Genomic DNA, 27,170 nt, shown 5'->3' on the forward strand with positions numbered 1-27,170 from the left:
TGACACCCCTCCCCAGTGTTGTACAGTGACACCCCTCCCCAGTGTTGTACAGTGACACCCCTCCCCAGTGTTGTACAGTGACACCCCTCCCCAGTGTTGTACAGTGACACCCCTCCCCAGTGTTGTACAGTGACACCCCTCCCCAGTGTTGTACAGTGACACCCCTGTCCCCACCGGTACTGTAGTGAACTTTATTAGTCACAAGTGAGGCTTATATTAACACTGCAATGACATTACTGTGAAATTCCCTTAGTGGCCACGCTTCAGTGCCTGTTCAGGTCTGCACCTAACCAGCACGTCTTTCAGACTGGAGCACCTGGAGGAAACCCACGGGAGAACACAGACAGTGACCCCAAGCTGGCAATCGAGCCCTGATGCTATGAGGCAGCAATGGAAACCCACTGTACTGTCAGTGACAGACCTGTCCCCACCAGTACTGTACTCCAGTGTTATACAGCGACAGACCCATCCCCACCAGCACTGTACCCCAGTGTTATACAGCGACAGACCCATCCCCACCAGCACTGTACCCCAGTGTTATACAGTGACAGACCCGTTCCCACCAGTACTGTACCCCAGTGTTACACAGTGACAGACCCATCCCCACCAGTACTGTACCCCAGTGTTACACAGCGACAGACCCGTCCCCACCAGTACTGTACCCCAGTGTTATACAGCGACAGACCCGTCCCCACCAGTACTGTACCCCAGCGTTATACAGCGACAGACCCGTCCCCACCAGTACTGTACCCCAGCGTTATACAGCGACAGACCCGTCCCCACCAGTACTGAACCCAGTGTTATACAGCGACAGACCCGTCCCCACCAGTACTGTACCCCAGTGTTACACAGCGACAGACCCATCCCCACCAGTACTGTACCCCAGTGTTATACAGTGACTGACCCATCCCCACCTGGACCAGACCCATGTTCGTATATCTTGATCTCCAGATGTAGTCCAGCTTTGGCAGAATTTAACTTTTTTTTCACAAGTGCCGGATCAGCTGAAACCTGTACTCTGCTCCCCAGGGTTGAAGACTTCTCCCAGTAGCTTCTCCCAGATCCCGAATCGGCCAGTGGAAAGGCAGGTGTCCAAAGACGGAAGGTGGTCTTCACCCCCCCCTCTCTGGTTCTTGGCCCACTGTGCCACCAGACAGGGAGTTCACATTGCAGTCTGAACAAGTGCAGAGGCAACCTGGGCTGTAGGATTACCCTGGGCAAGGCAGCATTGCCTGTGGGGGACTGGATGAAGGGAGCCGGCTGGAGAGATGGGGATCTCAGCAGCGACGGGGCGAGTCGGGGTATTTCACCTTCAGCTCCTGTTTGAATTGGCGGAAGAGGATTCTGTTGCGTCGATTCTCCTCGTCCTTCTGCGGGTGGAACTCGCTGGCCAGCTTGAAGCCCTTGTGGATGAGGAACGCGTTATCCAGCACGGCAAAGGTATATCCCGCCACGTGGAGCTCGCAGGCCTGGCAGGAGAGGCGGAAATAAAAGCAGGGAATTAGGTCGGGGGTTAAGCAGTGACCCTTTGGGAATGTCCAGAAAAATGGCAACACAACCAGAACTCGTCATCCGCGTCCGGACAAAACCAAACCCCTTCTTATACCACACTTTCCAGCAGAGGACCGGTTAGCTAAGGTAGTTAGGCTGTGGTGCTAATAACACCAAGGTCGCTGGTTCAATCCCCGTACTGGCCAAATGCCATTCCAGGAATCAGCCTGGTAAACCTTCGCTGCGCTCCCTCTATAGCAAGGACATCCTTCCTCAGATAAAGACACCAAAATTACTGGGAGAACGTGCAAACGCTGCACTGTGACCGACAGACATGCATGTCCTGGTCCCCCCCACGCCGACACTATAGTTAAGAAAGCCCCACCAACGCCTCCACTTTCTCAGAAGACTAAGGAAATTTGGCATGTCAGCTACGATTCTATGAATGTAGCCCAATCCATCACGCAAACCAGCCTCCCATCCATTGACTCTGTCTACACTTCCCGCTGCCTCGGGGAAAAGCACAGTAAGAAGTCTCACAACACCAGGTTAAAGAAGTCCAACTTTAACCTTTGGACTTCAACCTTTGGAATTTAACCTGGTGTTAAAGTCTGGACTTTAACCTTTGGACTTTAACCTGGTGTTGTGAGACTTCTTACTGTGTTTACCCCAGTCCAACACCGGCATCTCCACATCTGGAAAAGCAGCCAGCATAATTAAGGACCCCACGCACCCCGGACATTCTCTCTTCCACCTTCTTCCATCGGGAAAAAGATACAAAAGTCTGAGGTCGCGTACCGACCGACTCAAGAACAGCTTCTTCCCTGCTGCTGTCAGACTTTTGAATGGACCTACCTCGCATTAAGTTGATCTTTCTCTACACCCCGAGCTATGACTGTAACACTACATTCTGCACTCTCTCCTTTCCTTCTCCATGAACGGTATGCTTTGTCTGTATAGCGCACAAGAAACAATACTTTTCACTGTATGTTAATACAGGTGACAATAATCAAATCAAATCAAACATCCTTCCTCAGATAAGGAGACTAAAACTAAAGTGAAGTTTATTTATTAGTGTCACAAGTCGGCTTACATTAACACTGCAATGAAGTTACTGTGAAAATCCCCTAGTCGCCACACTCCGGCGCCTGTTAGGGTTACACTGAGGGAGAATTTAGCACGGCCAATCCACCCTAATCAGCATGTCTTTCAGAGTGTGGGAGGAAACCGGAGCACCCGGAGGAAACCCACGCAGACACGGGGAGAACGTGCAAACTCCACACAGACAGTGACCCGAGCCGGGTATCGAACCCGGGTCCCTGGCGCTGTGAGGCAGCAGCGCTAACCCACTGTGCCAGCACACAATACTCCAGGTGTGGCCTCACCAACACCCCGTGTCTGTGGATTCCAGGCTTATGGACTCCCCGTGTCTGCGTGGGTTTCCTCCGGGTGCTCCGGTTTCCCCCCACATTCTGGAAGACGTGCTGGTTAGGGTGCATTGACTCGAACAGGCGCCGGACGGTGGCGGCGAGGGGAATTTCACAGTAACTCCATTGCAGTGTTAATGTTAGCTTTACTTGTGACTGATAAATAAACTTTCCGGTATCCTCAGTGGAAATCTCTTGGTGGTGGCACAGTGGTTCGCACTGCTGCCATGAGGGAGATCATGCCTCAAAAATTTGGTTGAGTTTTTTGAGGAGGTGACAAAAACGATTGACGAGGGAAGGGCCGTGGATGTCGTCTATATGGATTTTAGTAAAGCGTTTGACAAGGTCCCTCATGGCAGGCTGGTGCAAAAGGCTAAATCTCACGGGATAAAAGGTGAGCTCGCTAGATGGGTGGAGAACTGGCTTAGCCATAGAAGACAGAGGGTAGCAGTGGAGGGGTCTTTTTCCGGTTGGAGGTCTGTGACTAGTGGTGTTCCGCAGGGCTCTGTACTGGGACCTCTGCTGTTTGTGATATATATAAATGATTTGGAGGAAGATGTAGCTGGTGTGATCAGTAAGTTTGCGGACGACACAAAGATTGCTGGAGTTGCGGATAGTGATGAACATTGTCAGAGAATACAGCAGGATATAGATAGGCTGGAACATTGGGCGGAGACATGGCAGATGGAATTTAATCCAGATAAATGCAAAGTGATGCATTTCGGTAGATCTAATGTAAGGGGGAGCTATACAATAAATGGCAGAACCATCAGGAGTATAGACACACAGAGGGACCTGGATGTACAAGTCCACAGATCCTTAAAGGTGGCAGCACAGGTGGAGAGGGTGGTGAAGAAGGCATATGGCATGCTTGCCTTTATTGGACGGGGCATAGAATATAAAAGTTGGCATATGATGTTGCAGTTGTATAGAACGTTGGTTCGGCCACATTTGGAATACTGCGTCCAGTTCTGGTCGCCACACTATCAGAAGGACGTGGAGGCTTTGGAGAGAGTACAGAGAAGGTTTACCAGGATGTTGCCTGGTATGGAGGGTCTTAGCTATGAGATGCGATTGGGTAAACTGGGATTGTTCTCCCTGGAAAGACGGAGGATGAGGGGTGACCTAATAGAGGTGTATAAAATTATGAAGGGCATAGATGGAGTGAACAGTGGGAAGCTTTTTCCCAGGTCGGAGGTGACGAACACAAGGGGTCACGGGTTCAAGGTGAGGGGGGCAAGGTTCAACACAGATGTCAGGGGGATGTATTTTACACAGAGGGTGGTGGGGGCCTGGAATGCGCTGCCAAGCAAGGTGATTGAGGCGGACACGCTGGGATCGTTTAAGACTTATCTAGACAGCCACATGAACAGACTGGGAATAGAGGGATACAAACAAATGGTCTGGTTGGGCACATGAGCGGCGCAGGCTTGGAGGGCCGAAGGGCCTGTTCCTGTGCTGTATTGTTCTTTGTGCTGCCTCACAGCACCAGGGACCCGGGTTCGATTCCCGGCTTGGGTCACTGCCTGTGTGGAGTTTGCACGTTCTCCCCGTGTCTGTGTGGGTTTCCTCCGGGTGCTCCGGTTTCCTCCCACAGTCCAAAGAAGTGTGGGTTAGGTGGATTGGCCGTGCTAAATTGCCCCATAGTGTCAGGGGATTAGCGGGGTAAATATGTGGGGTTATGGGGATAGGGCCTGGGTGGGATTGTGGTCGGTGCAGACTCGATGGGCCGAATGGCCTCCTTCTGCACTGTAGGGATTCTATGATTCCCTTTAAGACTTGGGTATTTCTGTAAGAGAAGTCACCAAAGCTTTGCAATCCTGCACAGATCAGGACAAACACAAGAATGTCAAATCACAAACTCAACAATTCTCCCAGAATGTTCTTCCGTGATCCACTGTACTTTGGGAGATCAAATGTTAAGACTAAGTAGGCAGTCACTGGCAGGTCCCTCAAATGGTTTTTGACCCTGCAATTGTACAGGGCGTTGGTGAGGCCACACCTGGAGTATTGTGTGCAGTTTTGGTGTCCTTATCTGAGGAAGGATGTCCTTGCTATAGAGGGAGTGCAGCGAAGGTTTACCAGGCTGATTCCTGGGATGGCAGGTCTGTCATATGAGGAGAGACTAAGTCGGTTAGGATTGTATTCACTGGAGTTTAGAAGAGTGAGAGGGGATCTCATAGAAACTTATAAAATTCTAACAGGGTTAGACAGGGTAGATTCAGAAAGAATGTTCCCGATGGTGGGGGGAGTCCAGAACTAGGGGGTCAGAGTTTGAGGATAAGGGGTAAACCTTTTAGAACTGAGGTGAGGAGAAATTTCTTCACCCAGAGAGTGGTGGAATTCACTCCCACAGAAAGTAGTTGAGGCCAAAACGTTGTGTGATTTCAGGAAGAAATTAGATTTCACTCTTGGGGCTAAAGGGATCGAGGGATATGGGGGGGGGAAGGGGGGGGAATCAGGATATTGAATTCGATGATCAGCCATGATCAAGATGAATGGCAGAGCAGGCTAGAAGGTTGAATGGCCTCCTCCTGCTTCTAGTTTCTATGTAGAGAGAAATAAAATCTCCTAATCTCTGTTTTAAATGGGCAACTCCTTATTTTTAAACAGTGAGCCCCAGCTCCAGATTCTCCCACAAGCATCATAGAGTCAGAGAGGTTTACAGCATGGAAACAGGCCCTTCGGCCCAACTTGTCCATGCCGCCCTTTTTTTTAAACCCCTAAGCTAATCCCAATTTCCTGCGTTTGGCCCATATCCCTCTATACCCATTTTACCCATGTAACTGTCTAAATGCTTCTTAAAAGATAAAATTGTACCCGCCTCTACTACTACCTCTGGCAGCTCGTTCCAGACACTCGCCACCCTCTGTGAAAAAATTGCCCCTCTGGACCCTTTTGTATCTCTCCCCTCTCACCTTAAACCTATGCCCTCTAGTTTTAGACTCCTCTAACTTTGGGAAAACATACTGACCAACTAATTGACTCGGTTTTCACAGAGGAGAAGGACCTGGGTGGATGTACTGCGGGCGTGCGGTGGACTGAAAGGATTGAGTATGTGGACTTTAACAAAGAGGTTGTGCTGGAATCTTTGAATGGCATCAAGATAGATAAGTCGCCGGGTCCGGATGGGATGTACCCCAGGTTACTGTGGGAGGCGAGGGAAGAGATTGCAGAGCCTCTGGCGATGATCTTTGCGTCGTCGATGGAGCCAGGAGAGGTGCCGGAGGATTGGAGGATTGCGGATGTGGTTCCTATTTTCAAGAAGGGGAATAGGGATAGCCCAGGAAATTACCGACCGCTGAGTCTAACCTCAGTGGTTGGTAAACCGATGGAGAAGATCCTGAGGGACAGGATTTATGAGCATTTAGAGAGGTTTAGTATGCTCAAGAATACTCAGCATGGCTTTGTCAAGGGCAGATCGTGCCTTACGAGCCTGGTGGAGTTCTTCGAAAATGTGACTAAACACAGTGACGAAGGGAAAGCGGTACATGTGGTTTATATGGATTTTAGCAAGGCGTTTGATAAGGTCCCCCATGCAAGGCTTCGAGAAAAAGTGAGAGGGCATGGGATCCAAGGGACTGCTGCCCGGTGGATCCAGAACTGGCTTGCCCAAAGGAGGCAGAGAGTGGGTATAGATGGGTCTTTTTCTAATTGGAGGTTGGTCACCTGTGGTGTGCCCCAGGGATCTGTTCTGGGACCCTTGCTGTTTGTCATTTTCATAAATGACCTGGATGAGGAAGCGGAGGGATGGGTTGGTAAGTTTGCCGACGACACGAAGGTTGGTGGGGTTGTGGATAGTCTGGAGGGATGTCAGAAGTTACAGAGGGACATAGATAGGATGCAGGACTGGGCAGACAAGTGGCAGATGGACTTCAACCCAGATAAATGCGTCGTTGTCCATTTTGTTAGGTCAAATGGGATGAAGGAGTACAATATAAAGGGAAAGACTCTTAGTACTGTCGAGGATCAGAAGGACCTTGGGGTCCACGTCCATAGGACTCTAAAATCGGCCCCGCAGGTGGAGGAGGTGGTTAAGAAGGCATATGGTGTGCTGGCCTTTATCAATCGAGGGATTGAGTTTAGGAGTCCGGGGGTAATGATGCAGCTATATAAGACCCTCGTCAGACCCCACTTGGAGTACTGTGCTCAGTTCTGGTCACCTCATTATAGGAAGGATGTGGGAAAGATTGAAAGGGTGCAGAGGAGATTTACAAGGATGTTGCCTGGATTGAGTGGCATGCCTTATGAGGATAGGCTGAGGGAGCTTGGTCTTTTCTCCTTGGAGAGACAAAGGATGAGAGGAGACCTAATAGAGGTGTATAAGATGTTGAGAGGCATAGATCGGGTGGACTCTCAGAGGCTTTTTCCCAGGGTGGAAATGGCTGCTACGAGAGGACACAGGTTTAAGGTGCTGGGGGGTAGGTACAGGGGAGATGTCAGGGGTAAGTTGTTCACACAGAGGGTGGTGGGTGAGTGGAATCGGCTGCTGTCAGTGGTGGTGGGGGCGAACTCAATAGGGTCTTTTAAGAGACTCCTGGATGAGTACATGGAGCTTAATCAAGGCAAAAGAGAGAGCCTATAATGTGGCAAAGAGTAGTGGGAAGTCAGAAGATTGGGAAGGCTATAAAAACAAACAGAGGATAACAAAGAGAGAAATAAGGAAGGAGAGGATCAAATATGAAGGTAGGCTAGCCAGTAACATTAGGAATGATAGTAAAAGTTTCTTTAAATACATTAAAAACAAACGGGAGGCAAAAGTAGACATTGGGCCGCTCCAAAATGACGCTGGTAATCTAGTGATGGGAGACAAGGAAATAGCTGAGGAACTTAATAAGTACTTTGCGTCAGTCTTCACAGTAGAAGACATGAGTAATATCCCAACAATTCAGGAAAGTCAGGGGGCAGAGTTGAATATGGTTGCCATCACAAAGGAGAAAGTGCTAGAGAAACTAAAAGGTCTGAAAATTGATAAATCTCCGGGCCCAGATGGGCTACATCCTAGAGTTCTAAAGGAGATAGCTGAAGAAATAGTGGAGGCGTTAGTTATGATCTTTCAAAAGTCACTGGAGTCAGGGAAAGTCCCAGAGGATTGGAAAATCGCTGTTGTAACCCCACTGTTCAAGAAGGGAACAAGAAAAAAGATGGAAAATTATAGGCCAATTAGCCTAACCTCAGTTGTTGGCAAAATTCTAGAATCCATCGTTAAGGATGAGATTTCTAAATTCTTGGAAGTGCAGGGTCGGATTAAGACAAGTCAGCATGGATTTAGTAAGGGGAGGTCGTGCCTGACAAACCTGTTAGAGTTCTTTGAAGAGATAACAAATAGGTTAGACCAAGGAGAGCCAATGGATGTTATCTATCTTGACTTCCAAAAGGCCTTTGACAAGGTGCCTCACGGGAGACTGCTGAGTAAAATAAGGGCCCATGGTATTCGAGGCAAGGTACTAACATGGATTGACGATTGGCTGTCAGACAGAAGGCAGAGAGTTGGGATAAAAGGTTCTTTCTCAGAATGGCAACCGGTGACAAGTGGTGTCCCGCAGGGTTCAGTGTTGGGGCCACAGCTGTTCTCTTTATATATTAACGATCTAGATGACGGGACTGGGAGCATTCTGGCCAAGTTTGCCGATGATACAAAGATAGGTGGAGGGGCAGGTAGTATTGAGGAGGTGGGGAGGCTGCAGAAAGATTTAGACAGTTTAGGAGAGTGGTCCAAGAAGTGGCTGATGAAATTCAACGTGGGCAAGTGCGAGGTCGTACACTTTGGAAAAAAGAATAGAGGCATGGACTATTTTCTAAACGGTGACAAAATTCATAATGCTAAAGTGCAAAGGGACTTGGGAGTCCTAGTCCAGGATTCTCTAAAGGTAAACTTGCAGGTTGAGTCCGTAATTAAGAAAGCAAATGTAATGCTGTCATTTATCTCAAGAGGCTTGGAATACAAAAGCAGGGATGTACTTCTGAGGCTTTATAAAGCACTGGTTAGGCCCCATTTGGAGTACTGTGAGCAATTTTGGGCCCCACACCTCAGGAAGGACATACTGGCACTGGAGCGGGTCCAGCGGAGATTCACACGGATGATCCCAGGAATGGTAGGCCTGACATACGATGAACGTCTGAGGATCGTGGGATTATATTCATTGGAGTTTAGGAGGTTGAGGGGAGATCTGATAGAAACTTACAAGATAATGAACGGCTTAGATAGGATGGACGTAGGGAAGTTGTTTCCATTAACAGGGGAGACTAGGACGCGGGGGCACAGCCTTAGAATAAAAGGGAGTCACTTTAGAACAGAGATGAGGAGAAATTTCTTCAGCCAGAGAGTGGTGGGTCTGTGGAATTCATTGCCACAGAGGGCTGTGGAGGCCGAGACGTTGAGCGTCTTCAAGACAGAAATTGATAAATTCTTGATTTCTCGAGGAATTAAGGGCTATGGGGAGAGAGCGGGTAAATGGAGTTGAAATCAACCATGATTGAATGGTGGAGTGGACTCGATGGGCCGAATGGCCTTACTTCCGCTCCTATGTCTTATGGTCTTATGGTCTTAATAGGATGGAGGGTTATAGGTAGGTCTAGAAGGTAGGGATGTGTTCGGCACAACTTGTGGGGCCGAAGGGCCTGTTTGTGCTGTAGTTTTTCTATGTTTCTATGTTTCTAATCTGTGCCCCTCATTATTTTATAGACTGCTATAAGGTCACCCCTCAGCCCCCTACGCTCCAGAGAAAAAAGTCCCAGTCTATCCAACCTCTCCTTATAACTCAATCCATCAAGTCCCGGGAGCATCCTAGTAAATCTTTTCTGCACTCTTTCTAGTTTAATAATATCCTTTCTATAATAGGGTGACCAGAACTGCACACAGTATTCCAAGTGTGGCCTCTCCTCTCCACAGCCATCCTGTCAATATTCCGTCAGGATCTTAAAAGGTTTTGACAGTTGCCTCTCACTCTTGTAAACTCCAGCGGATACAAGCCCAGCCTCTCCAAAGATTCCTCATAAGACAACCTTCCATTCCTGGTGTTAGTCTGGTTAACCTTCCCTGAACTGCTCCGAACACATTGACATCTTTCCTCACATAAGGAGTCCAATACTGTCCAAAATACTCCAGATGTGGTTCCCCCAACATCCTGTAAAACTGAAGCATAGCCCCCCCCGAGTTCGGTAATCAATTCCTCTCACAACAAACGATAATGTTCTATTAGCTTTCCGAGTCGCTTAACGACTCTTTTGTGATTCATGCACTCGGACGCCCAGATCCCTCTGCATCTCAAAGCTCTGCAATTCTCTCACCATTTAGATAATCAGTTTCTTTGTTATTCTTCCTGTCAAAATGGAGAATTTTAGATTATTGCCCACGTTACACTGGTCTTTGCCCACCCGCTCACTGAACCCTTCCATGTCCCTTTGCAGCCTCCTTACATCCTCTTCACAGCTTACTGTCCCGTCTATCTTTGTGCGATCGGAAAATTTAGTCACCAGCTCTTCAGTCACAGAAACATAAAAAATAGGAGCAGGAGGAGGCCATTCGGCCCTTGGAGCCTGCCCCACCATTCAATCTGATCATAGCTGATCATGTACTCAGTATCTCACTCCCACTCTCTCTCCATACCCCTTGATCCCTTTCGCCACAAGGGCCATGTCCAGCTCCCTCTTGAACCCAGCTTTCAGTGGTAGAGAATTCCACAGGCTCACAACTCTCTGAGTGAAGAAGTTCTTCCCCATCTCAGTCCTGAATGTCTTACCCCTTATTCTTAGACTGTGACCCCCTAGTTCTGGACTTCCCCAACATCGGGAACATTCTTCCCGTATCCAGCCTGTCCAGTCCCATCAGGATTTGATATGTTTCTATGAGATCCCCCCCCTCATTCTTCTGCATTCCAGTGAGTACAAACCCAGTCGATCCAGTCTCTCTTCACATGTCAGTCCTGCCATTCTGGGAATCAGTCTGGTGAACCTTCACTGGACTCCCTCAATCGCAAGAATGTCCTTCCTCCGACTAGGAGATCAAAACTGCGCAGGATACTCAAGGTGTGGCCTCACCAAGGCCCTGTATAACTGCAGCAAGACACCCTTACTCCTACACTCAAATCCTCTCGCTATGAAGGCCAGCGTGCCATTCGCTTTGACAGAGGGTCATCTGGACTCGAAACGTCAGCTCATTTCTCTCCTGACAGGTGCTGCCCAGACCCGCTGAGATTTTCCAGCGTTTTCTCTTTTGGTTTCAGATTCCAGCACCCGCAGTAGTTTATGCCATTAGCTTTCCTCACCGCCTGCTGTCCCTGCGTTCCAACCTTCAGCGACTGTCCCACCATCACACCCAGGTCACGTCTCACAGGAACAGGCCCTTCGGCCCTCCAAGCCTGCACCGACCATGCTGCCCCTGTGAACTAAAACCCCCTACCCTTCCGGGGACCGTATCCCTCTATTCCCATCCTATGTATTTGTCCAGACGCCCCTTAAAAGTCACTATCGTATCCGCTTCCACTCCCTCCCCCGGCAGCGAGTTCCAGGCACCCACCACTCTCTGCGTAAAAAATCTGCCTCGTACATCTCCTTTAAACCTTGCCCCTCGCACCTTAAACCTGTGCCCCCTAGTAATTGACTCTTCCACCCTGGGAAAAAGCTTCTGACTATCCACTCTGTCCATGCCCCTCATAATCTTGTAGACTTCTATCAGGTCGCCCCCTCAACCTCCGTCGCTCCAGTGAGAACAAACCAAGTTTCTCCAACCTCTCCTCATAGCTAATGCCCTCCATACCAGGCAACATCCTGGTAAATCTTTTCTGCACCCTCTCCAAAGCCTCCACATCCTTCTGGTAGTGCGGCGACCAGAATTGAACACTATATTCCAAGTGCGGCCTCACTAAGGTTCTATAAGGCTGCAACATGACTTGCTAATTTTTAAACTCAATGCCCCGGCCGATGAAGGCAAGCATGCCGTATGCCTTCTTGACTACCTTCTCCACCTGCGTTGCCACTTTCAGTGACCTGTGTACCTGTACACCCAGATCCCTCTGCCTATCAATACTCTTAAGGGTTCTGCCATTTACTGTATATTTCCTCTCTGTATTAGACCTTCCAAAATGCATGACCGATATAAAATGCATGTCTCCTCCAATGAACTCCAGTAAATTGGTTCAACGTGACTTCCCTTTCGCAAAACTATGTTGAGTCTGTCTGATTGCCTGGAACATTTCCAAGTGCCCTGCTGTAACATCTTTAATAATGGCTTCAAACATTTTTCCGACCACACATATCAGACCAACTGCCTAAGATACGTGGCAGGACCTATTATTCAATGGATATTATTAAACTAGAAAGAGCGCAGAAAAGATTTACTGGGATGCTACCGGGACTTGATGGATTGAGTTATAAGGAGAGGCTGGATAGACTGGGACTTTTTTCTCTGGAGTGTAGGAGGCTGAGGGGTGATCTTATAGAGGTCTATAAAATAATGAGGGGCACAGATCAGCTAGATAGTCAATATCTTTTCCCACAGGTAGGGGAGTCTAAAACTAGAGGGCATAGGTTTAAGGTGAGAGGGGAGAGATACAAAAGTGTCCAGAGGGGCAGTTTTTTCACACAGAGGGTGGTGAGTGTCTGGAACGAGCTGCCAGAGGTAGTAGTAGAGGCGGGTACAATTTTGTCTTTTAAAAAGCATTTAGACAGTTACATGGGTAAGATGGGTATAGAGGGATATGGGCCAAACGCGGGCAATTGGGACTAGCTTAGTGGTAAAAATTGGGCGGCATGGACAAGTTGGGCCGAAGGGCCTGTTTCCATGCCGTGAGTGGAAGCGGATACGATAGTGAGTTTTAAGGGGCGTCTAGACAAGTACATGAATAGGATGGGAATAGAGGGATACGGTCCCCGGAAGGGTAGGGGGTTTTAGTTCAGTCGGGGCAGCATGGTCGGTGCAGGCTTGGAGGGCCGAAGGGCCTGTTCCTGTGCTGTAATTTTCTTTGTTCTTTCTTTGACTCTACGAGGTGGAATTTAACCGTGAGCCCCAAGCTCAACTCCTGTTCCTCCGCCATACAATTGGACACGGAAAGCTGGCCCCACGGGAAGTGGAAGTTATTGGGGAGTTCCCAATACCGTTAAAGAGAAGAGAAGTAGCGGGATTCCTGGGCATGAGGGATTCCTTTGTGCCAAACTTTAACAGTGTGACCTGCTGAAAAACTACAGGAAATTTCAGTGGACGACTGAATGTCAGAAGGCATTTGACAGCCTGAATGCCGTGGTAACCACCACCCCCGTGTTGGCAACACCAAATTATGCCAAAGAACAACGAATAATACAGCACAGGAACAGGCCCTTTGGCCCTCCAAGCCTGCGCTGACCATGATGCCTGCCTAAACTAAAACCGTATGCACTTACAGAGTCCGTATCCTCCCATTCCCATCCTATTCTGTGTTCTCAGCCCCCTACTATACTCCTTATACACCTATCACTGTGCGGCCAAATTCCCCTCCAACTCCATTTTCAAGTTTGCTGACGACACCACCGTAATGGATCGGATCTCAAACAATGACGAGGCAGAGAACAGGAATGAGATAGAGAATCTGGTGAACTGGTGCGGCAACAATAATCTCTCCCCCAGGGTCAACAAAACGAAGGAGATTGTCATCGACTTCAGGAAGCGTAAAGGAGAACATGCCCCTGTCTACATCAACGGGGAGGAAGTAGAAAGGGTCGAGAGCTTCAAGTTTTTAGGTGTCCAGATCACCAACAACCTGTCCTGGTCCCCCCATGCCGACACTATAGTTAAGAAAGCCCCACCAATGCCTCTACTTTCTCAGAAGACTAAGGAAATTTGGCATGTCAGCTACGACTCTCACCAACTTTTACAGATGCCCCATAGAAAGCATTCTTTCTGGTTGTATCACAGCTTGGTATGGGACTCCTGCTCTGCCCAAGAGGCAAGGAACTACAAAAGGTCGTGAATGTAGCCCAATCCATCACGCAAACCAGCCTCCCATCCATTGACTCTGTCTACACTTCCCGCTGCCTCGGGAAAAGCAGCCGGCATAATCAAGGACCTCACGCACCCCGGACATTCTCTCTTCCACCTTCTTCCGTCGGGAAAAAGATACAAAAGTCTGAGGTCACGCACCGACCGACTCAAGAACAGCTTCTTCCCTGCTGCTGTCAGACTTTTGAATGGACCTACCTCGCATTAAGTTGATCTTTCTCTACACCCTAGCTATGACTGTAACACTACATTCTGGACCCTCTCCTTTCCTTCTCTATGAACGGTATGCTTTGTCTGTATAGCGCGCAAGAAACAATACCTTTCACTGTATGTTAATACACGTGACAATAATAAATCAAATCAAATCTAATTCATCAGACACTGACCCTAATCCACTGAAGTTTCTGGAGAAGTTTAAAGATCAGAATACAACACTGTTTGGATGGAATTTACTGTTTCTGCCTTTTAATTTGAAAATTGTTCCCCTTTAGAGTCCACTCGCGCACCACCCTCTATCTATCCCCTTTTTCAAAGGGGATAGATAGAGTGAACGTTCAAAGACTATTTCCTCGGGTGGATGGAGCTATTACAAGGGGGCATAACTTTAGGGTTCGTGGTGGGAGATACAGGAAGGATATCAGAGGTAGGTTCTTTACGCAGAGAGTGGTTGGGGTGTGGAATGGACTGCCTGCAGTGATAGTGGAGTCAGACACTTTAGGAACATTTAAGCGGTTATTGGATAGGCACATGGAGCACACCAGGATGATAGGGAGTGGGATAGCTTTGATCTTGGTTTCAGATAAAGCTCGGCACAACATCGTGGGCCGAAGGGCCTGTTCTGTGCTGTACTGTTCTATGTTCTATTGTTCCTGTGGCAGGAAGAGGGAATGTGATTGCCGATGTTTTGTCACAGATTTAATGAATGGAGAAGGAACATTCTATGTTGGAAGGGAAAGATTGGACTGGAAAATGCTATTATTTGCACGCTTCGATGTAATGAAATGTAAGTATAGAGTAGGAACAGTGTGAAAGTGGAGGTTTTGAAAAATGAAACCATTTTTTCCATATTGTCAGTTATTGTTTTACAGGGGGGAGGTGTGATGACATTGTGCCTTCAAGAAATGTATTTATCTCATGTTTCTTGTAAGGGGTATGTTTAAAATTCAGCTCTGTTTTACATGGTGCCCATTTGTCTGCACTCGGCCGCTCTCTTGCTGAGAATGCAGGCTAATGATTGATTTTAGCCAGGGATGTGCTTGTTTTAATCTGAGTTAATGCATCGTTATTTATCGGGGTTTTCCCCTGGGGTTTCAGAGGGGGGTTTGGATTAGATTCATTGACAGAGACAGCCATGTGTGAGCTAGGCTTGCAGGGAAAACACACATTTTCTTTTTTTTATTTTTGAACAGTCAGTTTCTACCGGGTTCTGAAAGAAACAAGAGATGTCTTTCTCTCTCTCTCTCTCTGTGGAGGCTGCTGTCTGGAGCTGTCAGAAGACAGGTGTCTCTCTCCAGAGATGTTCAAAGGCTCTTGGACTGTTAACAAGTACAAACGCGTAAGCCTGTGTAGTTTGCTGACTGATTTTGAAGAGGTGTTTAAGTCTATAAGAGGAATATTGCTTAAATTGGAACTAATACAGATAGGTTGGCAGCTAAGAGCTGTATCTTACCATGGTTAAGTATTTCAATTGGTAACAGTTAAGCTAATTCATCTGTTATATTTAAACTGTATTGTTAAATGAAGTTTGTTTTGATAAGAGTTTCCGAGTGTGTCAGTCTCATCAGACTTGAAGTGAAACACCCCCTCCTCACACTAATGTCCAAATAGAAACATAGTTGGAGTCCAGTCGGGCTTTGTAACATACTTTGGGTTTCTGCTCTGATCGCTAATGTACAGATAATGGGACCTTCCCTTCAATTTTTTTCTTTCTCACTGGAATGTGTCTATTCTTTTTCTAAATGGAGGTCGGTCACCAGTGGAGTGCCCCAGGGATCTGTTCTGGGACCCTTGCTGTTTGTCATTTTCATAAATGACCTGGATGAGGAAGTGGAGGGATGGGTTGGTAAGTTTGCCGACGACACGAAGGTTGGTGGGGTTGTGGATAGTCTGGAGGGATGTCAGAAGTTACAGAGGGACATAGATAGGATGCAAGACTGGGCGGACAAGTGGCAGATGGACTTCAACCCAGATAAATGCGTAGTGGTCCATTTTGGCAGGTCAAATGGGATGAAGGAGTACAATATAAAGGGAAAGACTCTTAGTACTGTAGAGGATCAGAAGGACCTTGGGGTCCGGGTCCATAGGACTCTAAAATTGGCCCCGCAGGTGAAGGAGGTGGTTAGGAAGGCGTATGGTGTGCTGGCCTTTATCAATCGAGGGATTGAGTTTAGGAGTCCGGGGATAATGATGCAGCTATATAAGACCCTCGTCAGACCCCACTTGGAGTACTGTGCTCAGTTCTGGTCACCTCATTATAGGAAGGATGTGGGAAAGATTGAAAGGGTGCAGAGGAGATTTACAAGGATGTTGCCTGGATTGAGTGGCATGCCTTATGAGGATAGGCTGAGGGAGCTCGGTCTTTTCTCCTTGGAGAGACGTAGGATGAGGGAGACCTAATAGAGGTGTATAAGATGTTGAGAGGTATAGATCGGGTGGACTCTCAGAGGCTTTTTCCCAGGGTGGAAATGGCTGCTACGAGAGGACACAGGTTTAAGGTGCTGGGGGGTAGGTACAGAGGAAATGTTAGGGGGAAGTTTTTCACACAGAGGGTGGTGGGCGAGTGGAATCGGCTGCCGTCAGTGGTGGTGGAGGCAAACTCAATAGGGTCTTTTAAGAGACTCCTGGGTGAGTACATGGGACTTAATAGGATGGAGGGTTATAGGTAGGCCTAAAAGGTAGGGATATGTTCGGCACAACTTGTGGGGCCAAAGGGCCTGTTTTGTGCCATAGTTGTCCATGTTTCTATGTCTATGTTTCTATTCTGTTTATTCTGAAATATCCCTTTAAATAAAGTTTCTTAAAGTTTATTTATTAGTTACAAGTAAGGCTTACATTAACACTGCAATGAAGTTACTGTGAAAATCCCCTAGTCGCCACACTCCAGCGCCTGTTCGGGTTACACTGAGGGAGAGTTTAGCACGGCCAATGCACCCTAACCAGCACGTCTTTCAGACTCTGGGGGAAACTGGAGCACCCGGAGGAAACCCACGCTGACACGGGGAGAACGTGCAGACTCCGCACAGACAGTGACCCAAGCCGGGAATCGAACCGAGGTCCCTGGCACTGAATCTCTGCGCGTGTACAGAGGGCAGTAAAGAGGGTAAATGGTACGTTGGCCTTCATAGCGAGAGGATTGGAGTACAGGGATAGGGATGTTTTGCTGCAATTGTACAGGGCGTTGGTGAGGCCGCACCTGGAGTATTGTGTGCAGTTTTGGTCTCCTTATCTGAGGAAGGATGTCCTTGCTATAGAGGGAGCGCAGCGAAGGTTTACCAGGCTGATTCCTGGGATGGCAGGTCTGTCATATGAGGAGAGACTAAGTGGGTTAGGATTATATTCACTGGAGTTTAGAAGAGTGAGAGGGGGATCTCATAGAAACTTATAAAATTCTAACAGGGTTAGACAGGGTAGATTCAGAAAGAATGTTCCCGATGGTGGGGGGAGTCCAGAACTAGGGGGTCAGAGTTTGAGGATAAGGGGGTAAACCTTTTAGAACTGAGGTGAGGAGAAATTTCTTCACCCAGAGGGTGGTGGAATTCACTCCCACAGAAAGTAGTTGAGGCCAAAACGTTGTGTGATTTCAGGAAGAAATTAGATATAGGGGCGGCACGGTAGCACAGTGGTTAGCACTGCTGCTTCACAGCTCCAGAGACCTGGGTTCGATTCCCGGCTTGGGTCACTGTCTGTGTGGAGTTTGCACATTCTCCTCGTGTCTGCGTGGGTTTCCCCCGGGTGCTCCGGTTACAAGAACAAAGAACAATACAGCACAGGAACAGGCCCTTCGGCCCTCCAAGCCCGCGCCGCTCCCTGGTCCAAACTAGACCATTCTTTTGTATCCCTCCATTCCCACTCCGTTCATATGGCTGTCTAGATAAGATGTGCAAAGATGTGCGGGTTAGGTTGATTGGACATGCTAAAAATTGCCCCTTAGAGTCCTGAGATGCCGTAGGTTAGAGGGATTAGCGGGTAAATATGTGGGGGTAGGGCCTGGGTGGGATTGTGGTCGGTGCAGACTCGATGGGCCGAATGGCCTCTTTCTGCGCTGTAGGGTTTCTATGATTCTATGATAGCTCTTGGGGCTAAAGGGATCGAGGGATATGGGGGGGAAGGGGGGAATCAGGATATTGAATTTGATGATCAGCCATGATCAAAATAAATGGCAAAGCAGGCTTGAAGGGCTGAATGGCCTCCTCCTGCTTCTAGTTTCTATGTTGATCTATCCCTTAAGCACATTTGCCATTTCACTAGCTTCGCTTTCATGCCCTCAGAGTTGCCCTTATTTAAGTTTAAAACACTAGTCTTGTACCCACTCTTCTCTCCCTCAATCTGAATGTACAATTCAATTATTATGATCGCTGCTACCTTGTGGCGCCTTCAAACAACAGCACAGCGCAGGAACAGGCCCTTCGGCCCACCAAGCCTGCGCCGGTACATGACACTGATGCCCTTCTAAGCTAAAGACCTTTTGCCTCTACATGGTTCGTATCCCTCTATTCGCTGCCTATTCATGTATCTGTCCAGATGCCTCTTAAACGTTGCTATTGCATCTGCTTCTACCACCTCCTCTGGCAGCGCATTCCAGGCACTTTACCGCCTCACCAGCGGGCTGACGAATGGCAAATGGAGTTTAATTTAGACAAATGCGAGGTGATGCATTTTGGTAGATTGAACCAGGGCAGGACTTACTCAGTTAATGGTAGGGCGTTGGGGAGAGTTACAGAACAAAGAGATCTAGGTGTACATGTTCATAGCTCCTTGAAAGTGGAGTCACAGGTGGACAGAGTGGTGAAGAAGGCATTCGGCATGCTTGGTTTCATTGGTCAGAACATTGAATACAGGAGTTGGGACGTCTTGTTGAAGTTGTACAAGACATTGGTAAGGCCACACTTGGAATACTGTGTACAGTTCTGGTCACCCTATTACAGAAAGGATATTATTAAACTAGAAAAAGTGCAGAAAAGATTTACTAGGATGCTACCGGGACTTAGAACCATAGAACCATAGAAAATTACAGCTCAGAACCAGGCCTTTTGGCCCTTCTTGTCTGTGCCGAACCATTTTTTGCCTAGTCCCACTGACCTGCACTTGGACCATATCCCTCCACACCCCTCTCATCCATGGATGGATTGACTTATAAGGAGAGGCTGGATAGACTGGGACTTTTTTCTCTGGAGCGTAGGAGGCTGAGGGGTGATCTTATAGAGGTCTATAAAATAATGAGGGGCACAGATCAGCTAGATAGTCAATATCTTTTCCCAAAGGTAGGGGAGTCTAAAACTAGAGGGCATAGGTTTAAGGTGAGAGGGGAGAGATACAAAAGTGTCCAGAGGGGCAATTTTTTCACACAGAAGGTGGGGAGTGTCTGGAACAAGCTGCCAGAGGCAGTAGTAGAGGCGGGTACAATTTTGTCTTTTAAAAAGCATTTAGACAGTTACAGGGTACGATGGGTATAGAGGGATATGGGCCAAATGCGGGCAATTGGGACTAATTTAGGGGTTTAAAAAAAGAGGGTGGTATGGACAAGTTGGGCCAAAGGGCCTGTTTCCATGCTGTAAACCTCTATGACTCCAGGTAAAAAACTTGCCTCGTACATCTCCTTTAAACCTTGCCCCTCGCACCTTAAACCTGTGCCCCCCTAGTAATTGACTCTTCCACCCTGGGGAAAAAGCTTCTGACTATCCACTCTGTCCATGCTCCTCATAATCTTGTAGACTTCTATCAGGTCTCCCCTCAACCTCCGTCGTTCCAGTGAGAACAAACCAAGTTTCTCCAACCTTTCCTCATAGCTAATGCCCTCCATAACAGGCAACATCCTGGTAAATCTTTTCTGTACCCTCCCCAAAGCCTCCACATCCTTCTGGTAGTGTGGCGACCAGAATTGAACACTATATTCCAAGTGCGGCCTAACTAAGGTTCTATAAAGCTGCAACATGACTTGCCAATTTTTAAACTCAATGCCCCGGCCGATGAAGGCAAGCATGCCGTATGCCTTCTTGGCTACCTTCTCCACCTGCGTTGCCACTTTCAGTGACCTGTGTACCTGTACACCCAGATCCCTCTGTATGTTAATGCTTCTAAGGGTTCTACCATTTACTGTACACTTCCCTCCTGTATTAGACCTTCCACAATTCATCACCTTGCATTTGTGCAGATTAAACTCCATCTGCCATCTCTCCGCCCAATCAATTAATCCAATCTCACTGTACAATACCGGCTCGAATATAGCTTGCCCTCTGATTGGCTCCATGATGTGCTGTTCTGAGAAACTATCCCAAAAACATTTGATGAATTCAGAATCCCGACAGTGCCAAAAGAGACCATTCAGCCCATCGAGCCTGCCCTGACAGCAATCCCACCCAGGCCCTATCCCAGTAACCCCATGCATTTAACCTGCTAATCCCCCTGACACTAAGGGGCAATTTAGCATGGCCAATCCACCTAACCTGCACATCTTTCGACACTAAGGGAGAATTTAGCATGGCCAATCCACCAATTGGACTGTGGGAGGAAATTGGAGCACCCGGAGGAAACCCATTCAGACACGGGGAGAATGTGCTGACTCCACACAGACAGTGACCCAGTCCGGGAATTGAACCCGGGTCCCTGGCGCTGAGGGGCGGCAACGCGAACCCACTGTGCCACCGTGCCACACATCTACTGTGACGTTGGCACAGCCTTCACACACGGAGACAGCACCCACCCCAAACACCCAGAATGTGATGCCTTTCGGGTCACCCACACGTACCATTCAGGGTAAGAGCGCGTCACCTCTCCCACTTATCACCCTGGTGTCTGATGCCCTTCCTGGTCAAGTGGTTTGACCACACTAACCACTCGGGGATGCCCCCTATCAGCCCCGCAACCTCACTACCCCCTGGTTACCACCACCCAGGTGATGCCCACCAGGGTTAACTGTGCTGACGCACTTATAACCCCATGCCCCCTCACCCAACACCCCCACTCTAGGCTCTAGGTTGGTGCACACTCTGGCCCCAACCTCCCACAGTCAAACCCCCCCCCCCTTGCCCCTCACTCTAGGTTGGCACAGTGGTTAGCGCTGCTGCCTCACAGCACCAGGGACCCATGTTCGATTCCCGGCTTGGGTCACTGTCACAGTAAGAAGTCTCACAACACCAGGTTAAAGTCCAACAGGTTTATTTGGAATCACGAGCTTTCGGAGCGCTGCCCCTTCATCAGGTGAGTGAGTGGAATTTTCATGTGTGGAATCTGCACCTTCTTATTTATTTATTATTTATTAGTGTCAGAAATAAGGCTTATGTTAACACTGCAATGAAGTTACTGTGAAAACCCCCAGTAGCCACACTCCGGCGCCTGTTTGGGTTACACTGAGGGAGAATCTACACGGCCAATGCACCCCAACCAGCACGTCTTTCAGACTGTGGGAGGAAACCGGAGCACCCGGAGGAAACCCATGCAGACACGGGGAGAATGTGCAGACTCCACACAGACAGTGACCCCATGGCTGGAATTGAACCCGGGTCCCTGACGCTGTGAGGCAGCAGTGCTAACCACTGTGACTGACACACACACACACCCACTTCCCCCCCCCCCCCCCCGAGTCTGTGTGGGTTTCCTCTGGGTGCTCCGGTTTCCTCCCACAGTCTGAAAGACGTGCTGGTTAGGGTGCATTGGCCGTGCTAAATTCATAAGAACATAAGAAATAGGAGCAGGAGTAGGCCATCTAGCCCCTCGAGCCTGCCCCGCCGTTCAATAAGATCATGGCTGATCTGACGTGGATCAGTACCACTTACCCGCCTGATCCCCATAACCCTTAATTCCCTTACCGATCAGGAATCCATCCATCCGCGCTTTAAACATATTCAGCGAGGTAGCCTCCACCACCTCAGTGGGCAGAGAATTCCAGAGATTCACCACCCTCTGGGAGAAGAAGTTCCTCCTCAACTCTGTCTTAAACCGACCCCCCTTTATTTTGAGGCTGTGTCCTCTAGTTTTAACTTCCTTACTAAGTGGAAAGAATCTCTCCGCCTCCACCCTATCCAGCCCCCGCATTATCTTATAAGTCTCCATAAGATCCCCCCTCATCCTTCTAAACTCCAACGAGTACAAACCCAATCTCCTCAGCCTCTCCTCATAATCCAAACCCCTCATCTCCGGTATCAACCTGGTGAACCTTCTCTGCACTCCCTCCAATGCCAATACATCCTTCCTCATATAAGGGGACCAAAACTGCACACAGTACTCCAGCTGCGGCCTCACCAATGCCCTGTACAGGTGCATCAAGACATCCTTGCTTTTATATTCTATCCCCCTCGCAATATAGGCCAACATCCCATTTGCCCTCTTGATCACCTGTTGTACCTGCAGACTGGGCTTTTGCGTCTCATGCACAAGGACCCCCAGGTCCCTTTGCACGGTAGCATGTTTTAATTTGTTTCCATTGAGATAGTAATCCCATTTGTTATTATTTCCTCCAAAGTGTATAACCTCGCATTTATCAACGTTATACTCCATTTGCCATATCCTCGCCCACTCACTCAGCCTGTCCAAATCTCTCTGCAGATCTTCTCTGTCCTCCACACGATTCACTTTTCCACTTGTCTTTGTGTCGTCTGCAAACTTCGTTACCCTACACTCCGTCCCCTCCTCCAGATCATCTATATAAATGGTAAATAGTTGCGGCCCGAGTACCGATCCCTGCGGCACGCCACTAGTTACCTTCCTCCAACCGGAAAAACACCCATTTATTCCGACTCTTTGCTTCCTGTTGGATAGCCAGTCCCCAATCCACTTTAACACACTACCCCCAACTCCGTGTGCCCTAATCTTCTTCAGCAGCCTTTTATGGGGCACCTTATCAAACGCCTTTTGGAAATCCAAAAACACCGCATCCACCGGTTCTCCTCCATCAACCGCCCTAGTCACATCTTCATAAAAATCCAACATGTTCGTCAAGCACGACTTTCCCCTCATGAATCCATGCTGCGTCTGATTGATCGAACCATTTCTATCCAGATGCCCTGCTATCTCCTCTTTAATAATGGATTCCAGCATTTTCCCTACTACAGACGTTAAGCTGACCGGCCTATAGTTACCCGCCTTTTGTCTCCTTCCTTTTTTAAACAGCGGCGTAACATTAGCCGTTTTCCAATCAACCGGCACTACCCCAGAATGCAATGAGTTTTGATAAATAATCACTAACGCATCCACTATTACCTCTGACATTTCTTTCAATACCCTGGGATGCATTCCATCCGGACCCGGGGACTTGTCCACCTTCAGTCCCATTAGTCTACCCAGCACTGCCTCTCTGGTAACATTAATTGTATTAAGTATTTCTCCTGCTGACAACCCTCTATCGTTAATATTTGGCAAACTATTTGTGTCCTCCACCGTGAAGACCGACACAAAAAACTTATTTAAAGACTCAGCCATATCCTCATTTCTCACTATTAACTCCCCCCTCTCGTCCTCCAAGGGTCCAACATTCACTCTAGCCACTCTATTCCTTTTTATATATTTATAAAAACTTTTACTATCATTTTTTATATTAATTGCTAGCCTAGCTTCATAGTCTATCCTTCCTTTCTTTATCGCTTTCTTAGTCTCTCTTTGTTGTTTCTTAAATTTTTCCCAATCACTTGTTTCTCCACTATTTTTGGCCACTCTGTACGCAGCTGTTTTTATTTTAATACTCTCCTTTATTTCCTTCGTTATCCACGGCTGGTTCTCCCTTTTCTTACAATCCTTGTTTTTTGCTGGAATATATTTTTGCTGAGAACTGAAAAGGATCTCCTTAAAAATCCTCCACTGTTCCTCAGCTATCCTACCTGCCAGCCTGCTCTCCCAGTCTACCTTAGCCAATTCATCCCTCATCCTATCATATTTCCCTCTGTTCAAACAGAGGACACTGGTTTGGGACCAAACTTTCTCTTCTTCCATCCTCAGTGTACCCGAACAGGCACCGGAGTGTGGCGACTAGGGGATTTTCACAGTAACTTCATTGCAGTGTTAATGTAAGCCTATTTATGACACAAATAAATAGACTTTAACTTTAAGACTTTAGCCCTTCCCTCGCCCCCCTCATGGTCGATCAGCTCACCTGGCTGATGCGGTTGAAGCCATACTGCTCGAACCTCTCGTCGTAGGGTGGCACGGTGGTGCGGGAGATGTAGAAGGGCTCCCAGGGGTCTGTCCAGTGGCGGGTGTAGGCCACCCGCAGCCCGGGCCCCCCGGCGGGCAGGTTGATCCAGCGGCTGTAGTTGGTGGGGGCCTGGCACCGGGGGCAGAGCTCGGCGTAGAAGGGCCTCACCTCGGCCACCTGGTAGAGGCGCTGGAGCTCCGCCTTGTCCCAGGGCACCCGGCGACTGTGCCGGATCTCCAGGGCGGGCAGGACGAAGAGGGTGCGGTCGGCGGCGGCAGCGCGGGGTCCCCGCGACGGGCCGGCGCCCCCCGCCCGCAGGAACTCCAGGAAGAGGGAGTGCAGGCCGCCGCTGGGCAGCATGTCCATGTCGATGAGGAGGACGTAGCGGCTGGGCAGGGACTGGCGGGCGGCGTTGCGCAGCAGGTTGTTGGGGTAGGAGGCGTTGCCCAGGGCGTAGTTCTTGTGGCGGAGCCGCAGCCGGTGGAGGGGGGCCAGGGCTCTCCGGCAGGGGGGGTGGGGCTCCGGCTCGGTGTCCGACTCCAGCCGGGGGTCCCAGCGGTGCTCCTCCTGCTCGCCGTGGGAAGCGGCGGGCGCGGCGGGCAGCCGGACCCCGCTGGGGGTGACCAGGGTGAAGGTGACGGTGTCGCGGACCCCCGGGCAGTGCAGCTGGAGCGCCCGCAGTGCCAGCAGGGCCTGGGGCACCTCGTCGGCCAGGGCGAAGAGTGCCACCGCCGCGGGGCCCTGCCAGCGACGCAGCAGGGCAGGCAGCTGGTACAGGTTGTGTACCGAGGTGTGGGTGGCCAGTCCCAGCTCCAGCCCCGGCCCCAGCCCCAGGCCGCTCCGCCCCACGTCCCGGTACAGCCGGTAGCGGCCGCTCGGGTCCAGGCGGCTGTCCCGGGCCAGGGGGAGGGCGGCGGGGCCGGGCTGCAGCCTCCTGGGGCCGGCCCGGTGCCTGGAGCCCGGCCCCGGCAGCAGCCACAGGTACAGCAGCTGCACCGCCGCCAACAGCAGCAGCAGAGCGGCCAAGGGCCCCAACACAGAGCGGGGCCGCGGCGGCATCAGCGGGAGCGGGGGGCCGGGGACTGGGAGCAGCCCGCCCGGCTCCAACTCACCCAGACCCGGGGGGCAGGGGGCACACAGCCCGGCTCCAACTCACCCAGACCCGGGTCACTCACACAGCCCCAGCCCCACACCCAGACCTGGGGTCCCAGCCCCACACTCACCCACTCTCTCTCCCTCTCCACACTCACTTTCTCCCTCTCTCATTCCACACTCCCTCTCTTCCACTCTCACTCTCTCCCTTTCCACATGTACCCATATCCCTCAATCTCCATGTACCCATATCCCTCAATCTCCATGTACCATATCATTCAATCTCCATGTACCCATATCCCTTATTCTCCATGTACTATATCCCTCAATCTCCATGTACCCATATCCCTCAGTCTCCATGTACCCATATCCCTCAATCTCCATGTACCATATCCCTCAATCTCCATGTACCATATCCCTCAATCTCCATGTACCATATCACTCAATCTCCATGTACCCATATCATTCAATCTCCATGTACCATATCCCTCAATCTCCATGTACCCATATCATTCAATCTCCATGTACCATATCCCTCAATCTCCATGTACCATATCCCTCAATCTCCATGTACCATATCCCTCAATCTCCATGTACCATATCCCTCAATCTCCATGTACCATATCACTCAATCTCCATGTACCATATCCCTCAATCTCCAAATACCATATCCCTCAATCTCCATGTACCCATATCCCTTAATCTCCATGTACCATATCCCTTAATCTCCATGTACCATATTCCTCAATCTCCATGTACCCATATCCCTTAATCTCCAGGTACCCATATCCCTTAATATCCATGTACCCATATCCCTCAATCTCCATGTACCATATCCCTCAATCTCCATGTACTATATCCCTCAATCTCCATGTACCCATATCATTCAATCTCCATGTACCCATATCCCTTATTCTCCATGTACCCATATCCCTCAATCTCCATGTACCATATCCCTCAATCTCCATGTACCCATATCATTCAATCTCCATGTACCATATCCCTCAATCTCCATGTACCCATATCATTCAATCTCCATGTACTCATATCCCTCAATCTCCATGTACCCATATCCCTCAGTCTCCATGTACCCATATCCCTCAATCTCCATGTACCATATCCCTCAATCTCCATGTACCCATATCATTCAATCTCCATGTACCATATCCCTCAATCTCCATGTACCATATCCCTCAATCTCCATGTACCATATCCCTCAATCTCCATGTACCATATCACTCAATCTCCATGTACCATATCCCTCAATCTCCAAATACCATATCCCTTAATCTCCATGTACCATATTCCTCAATCTCCATGTACCCATATCCCTTAATCTCCATGTACCATATCCCTCAATCTCCATGTACCCATATCCCTCAATCTCCATGTACTCATATCCCTCAATCTCCATGTACTCATATCCTTCAATCTCCATGTACTCATATCCCTCAATCTCCATGTACTCATATCCTTCAATCTCCATGTACTCATATCCCTCAATCTCCATGTACCCATATCCCTTAATCTCCATGTACCTATTTCCCTCAATCTCCATGTAGAAGACACAAAGAACAAAGAAAATTACAGCACAGGAACAGGCCCTTCGGCCCTCCAAGCCTGTACCGACCATGCTGCCCCCGACTGAACTAAAACCCCCTACCCTTCCGGGGACCATATCCCAAAGAACCAAGAAAATTACAGTGCAGGAACGGGCCAAAGGGTGGCAGGAATTGGGTCCCCAATTCCCCAAACGGGCCCATTGTCAAATCTGAAAGCCGTGTTTGATAGGCCCTTGTTAGTGAAAGATGATTCAAGTTAAATGCGAGTTAGTTTGAACTAACTG

General features: G+C 49.1%; 1 protein-coding gene across 2 annotated transcripts; it reads right to left on the reverse strand.

The window, feature by feature from the left end:
* Positions 1 to 122: 122 nt before the first annotated feature.
* b4gat1 (beta-1,4-glucuronyltransferase 1) lies at positions 123 to 25,488 on the reverse strand. Of its 2 annotated transcripts, XR_013496539.1 has the most exons (3): positions 24,191 to 25,488; positions 877 to 1,469; positions 123 to 744 (listed from the first exon to the last, which is right to left on the reverse strand). XR_013496539.1 is itself a non-coding variant. In XM_078206170.1 (2 exons), exons 1-2 carry the CDS (start codon positions 25,289 to 25,291, stop codon positions 1,278 to 1,280), a joined length of 1,293 nt encoding a protein of 430 aa, XP_078062296.1. In that variant the 5' UTR covers positions 25,292 to 25,488; the 3' UTR covers positions 123 to 1,277. The 2 variants fall into 2 exon arrangements, 1 of the variants encoding a protein (XP_078062296.1); XM_078206170.1 differs by having other exon boundaries at positions 123 to 1,469.
* Positions 25,489 to 27,170: the final 1,682 nt, after the last annotated feature.

This window comes from Mustelus asterias, unplaced genomic scaffold, assembly GCF_964213995.1.
Source record: "Mustelus asterias unplaced genomic scaffold, sMusAst1.hap1.1 HAP1_SCAFFOLD_1329, whole genome shotgun sequence".
Taxonomy (NCBI): domain Eukaryota; kingdom Metazoa; phylum Chordata; class Chondrichthyes; order Carcharhiniformes; family Triakidae; genus Mustelus; species Mustelus asterias.

Bases quoted from the DNA above. Each gene is read 5' to 3' on its own strand.
- b4gat1 (XM_078206170.1), bottom strand. From the start codon at position 25,291: ATGCCGCCGCGGCCCCGCTCTGTGTTGGGGCCCTTGGCCGCTCTGCTG. The intron at 1,470-24,190 runs GTGAGCTGATCG...CTCTCCTGCCAG, and splicing joins GCTTCAACCGCATCAGCCAG to GCCTGCGAGCTCCACGTGGC.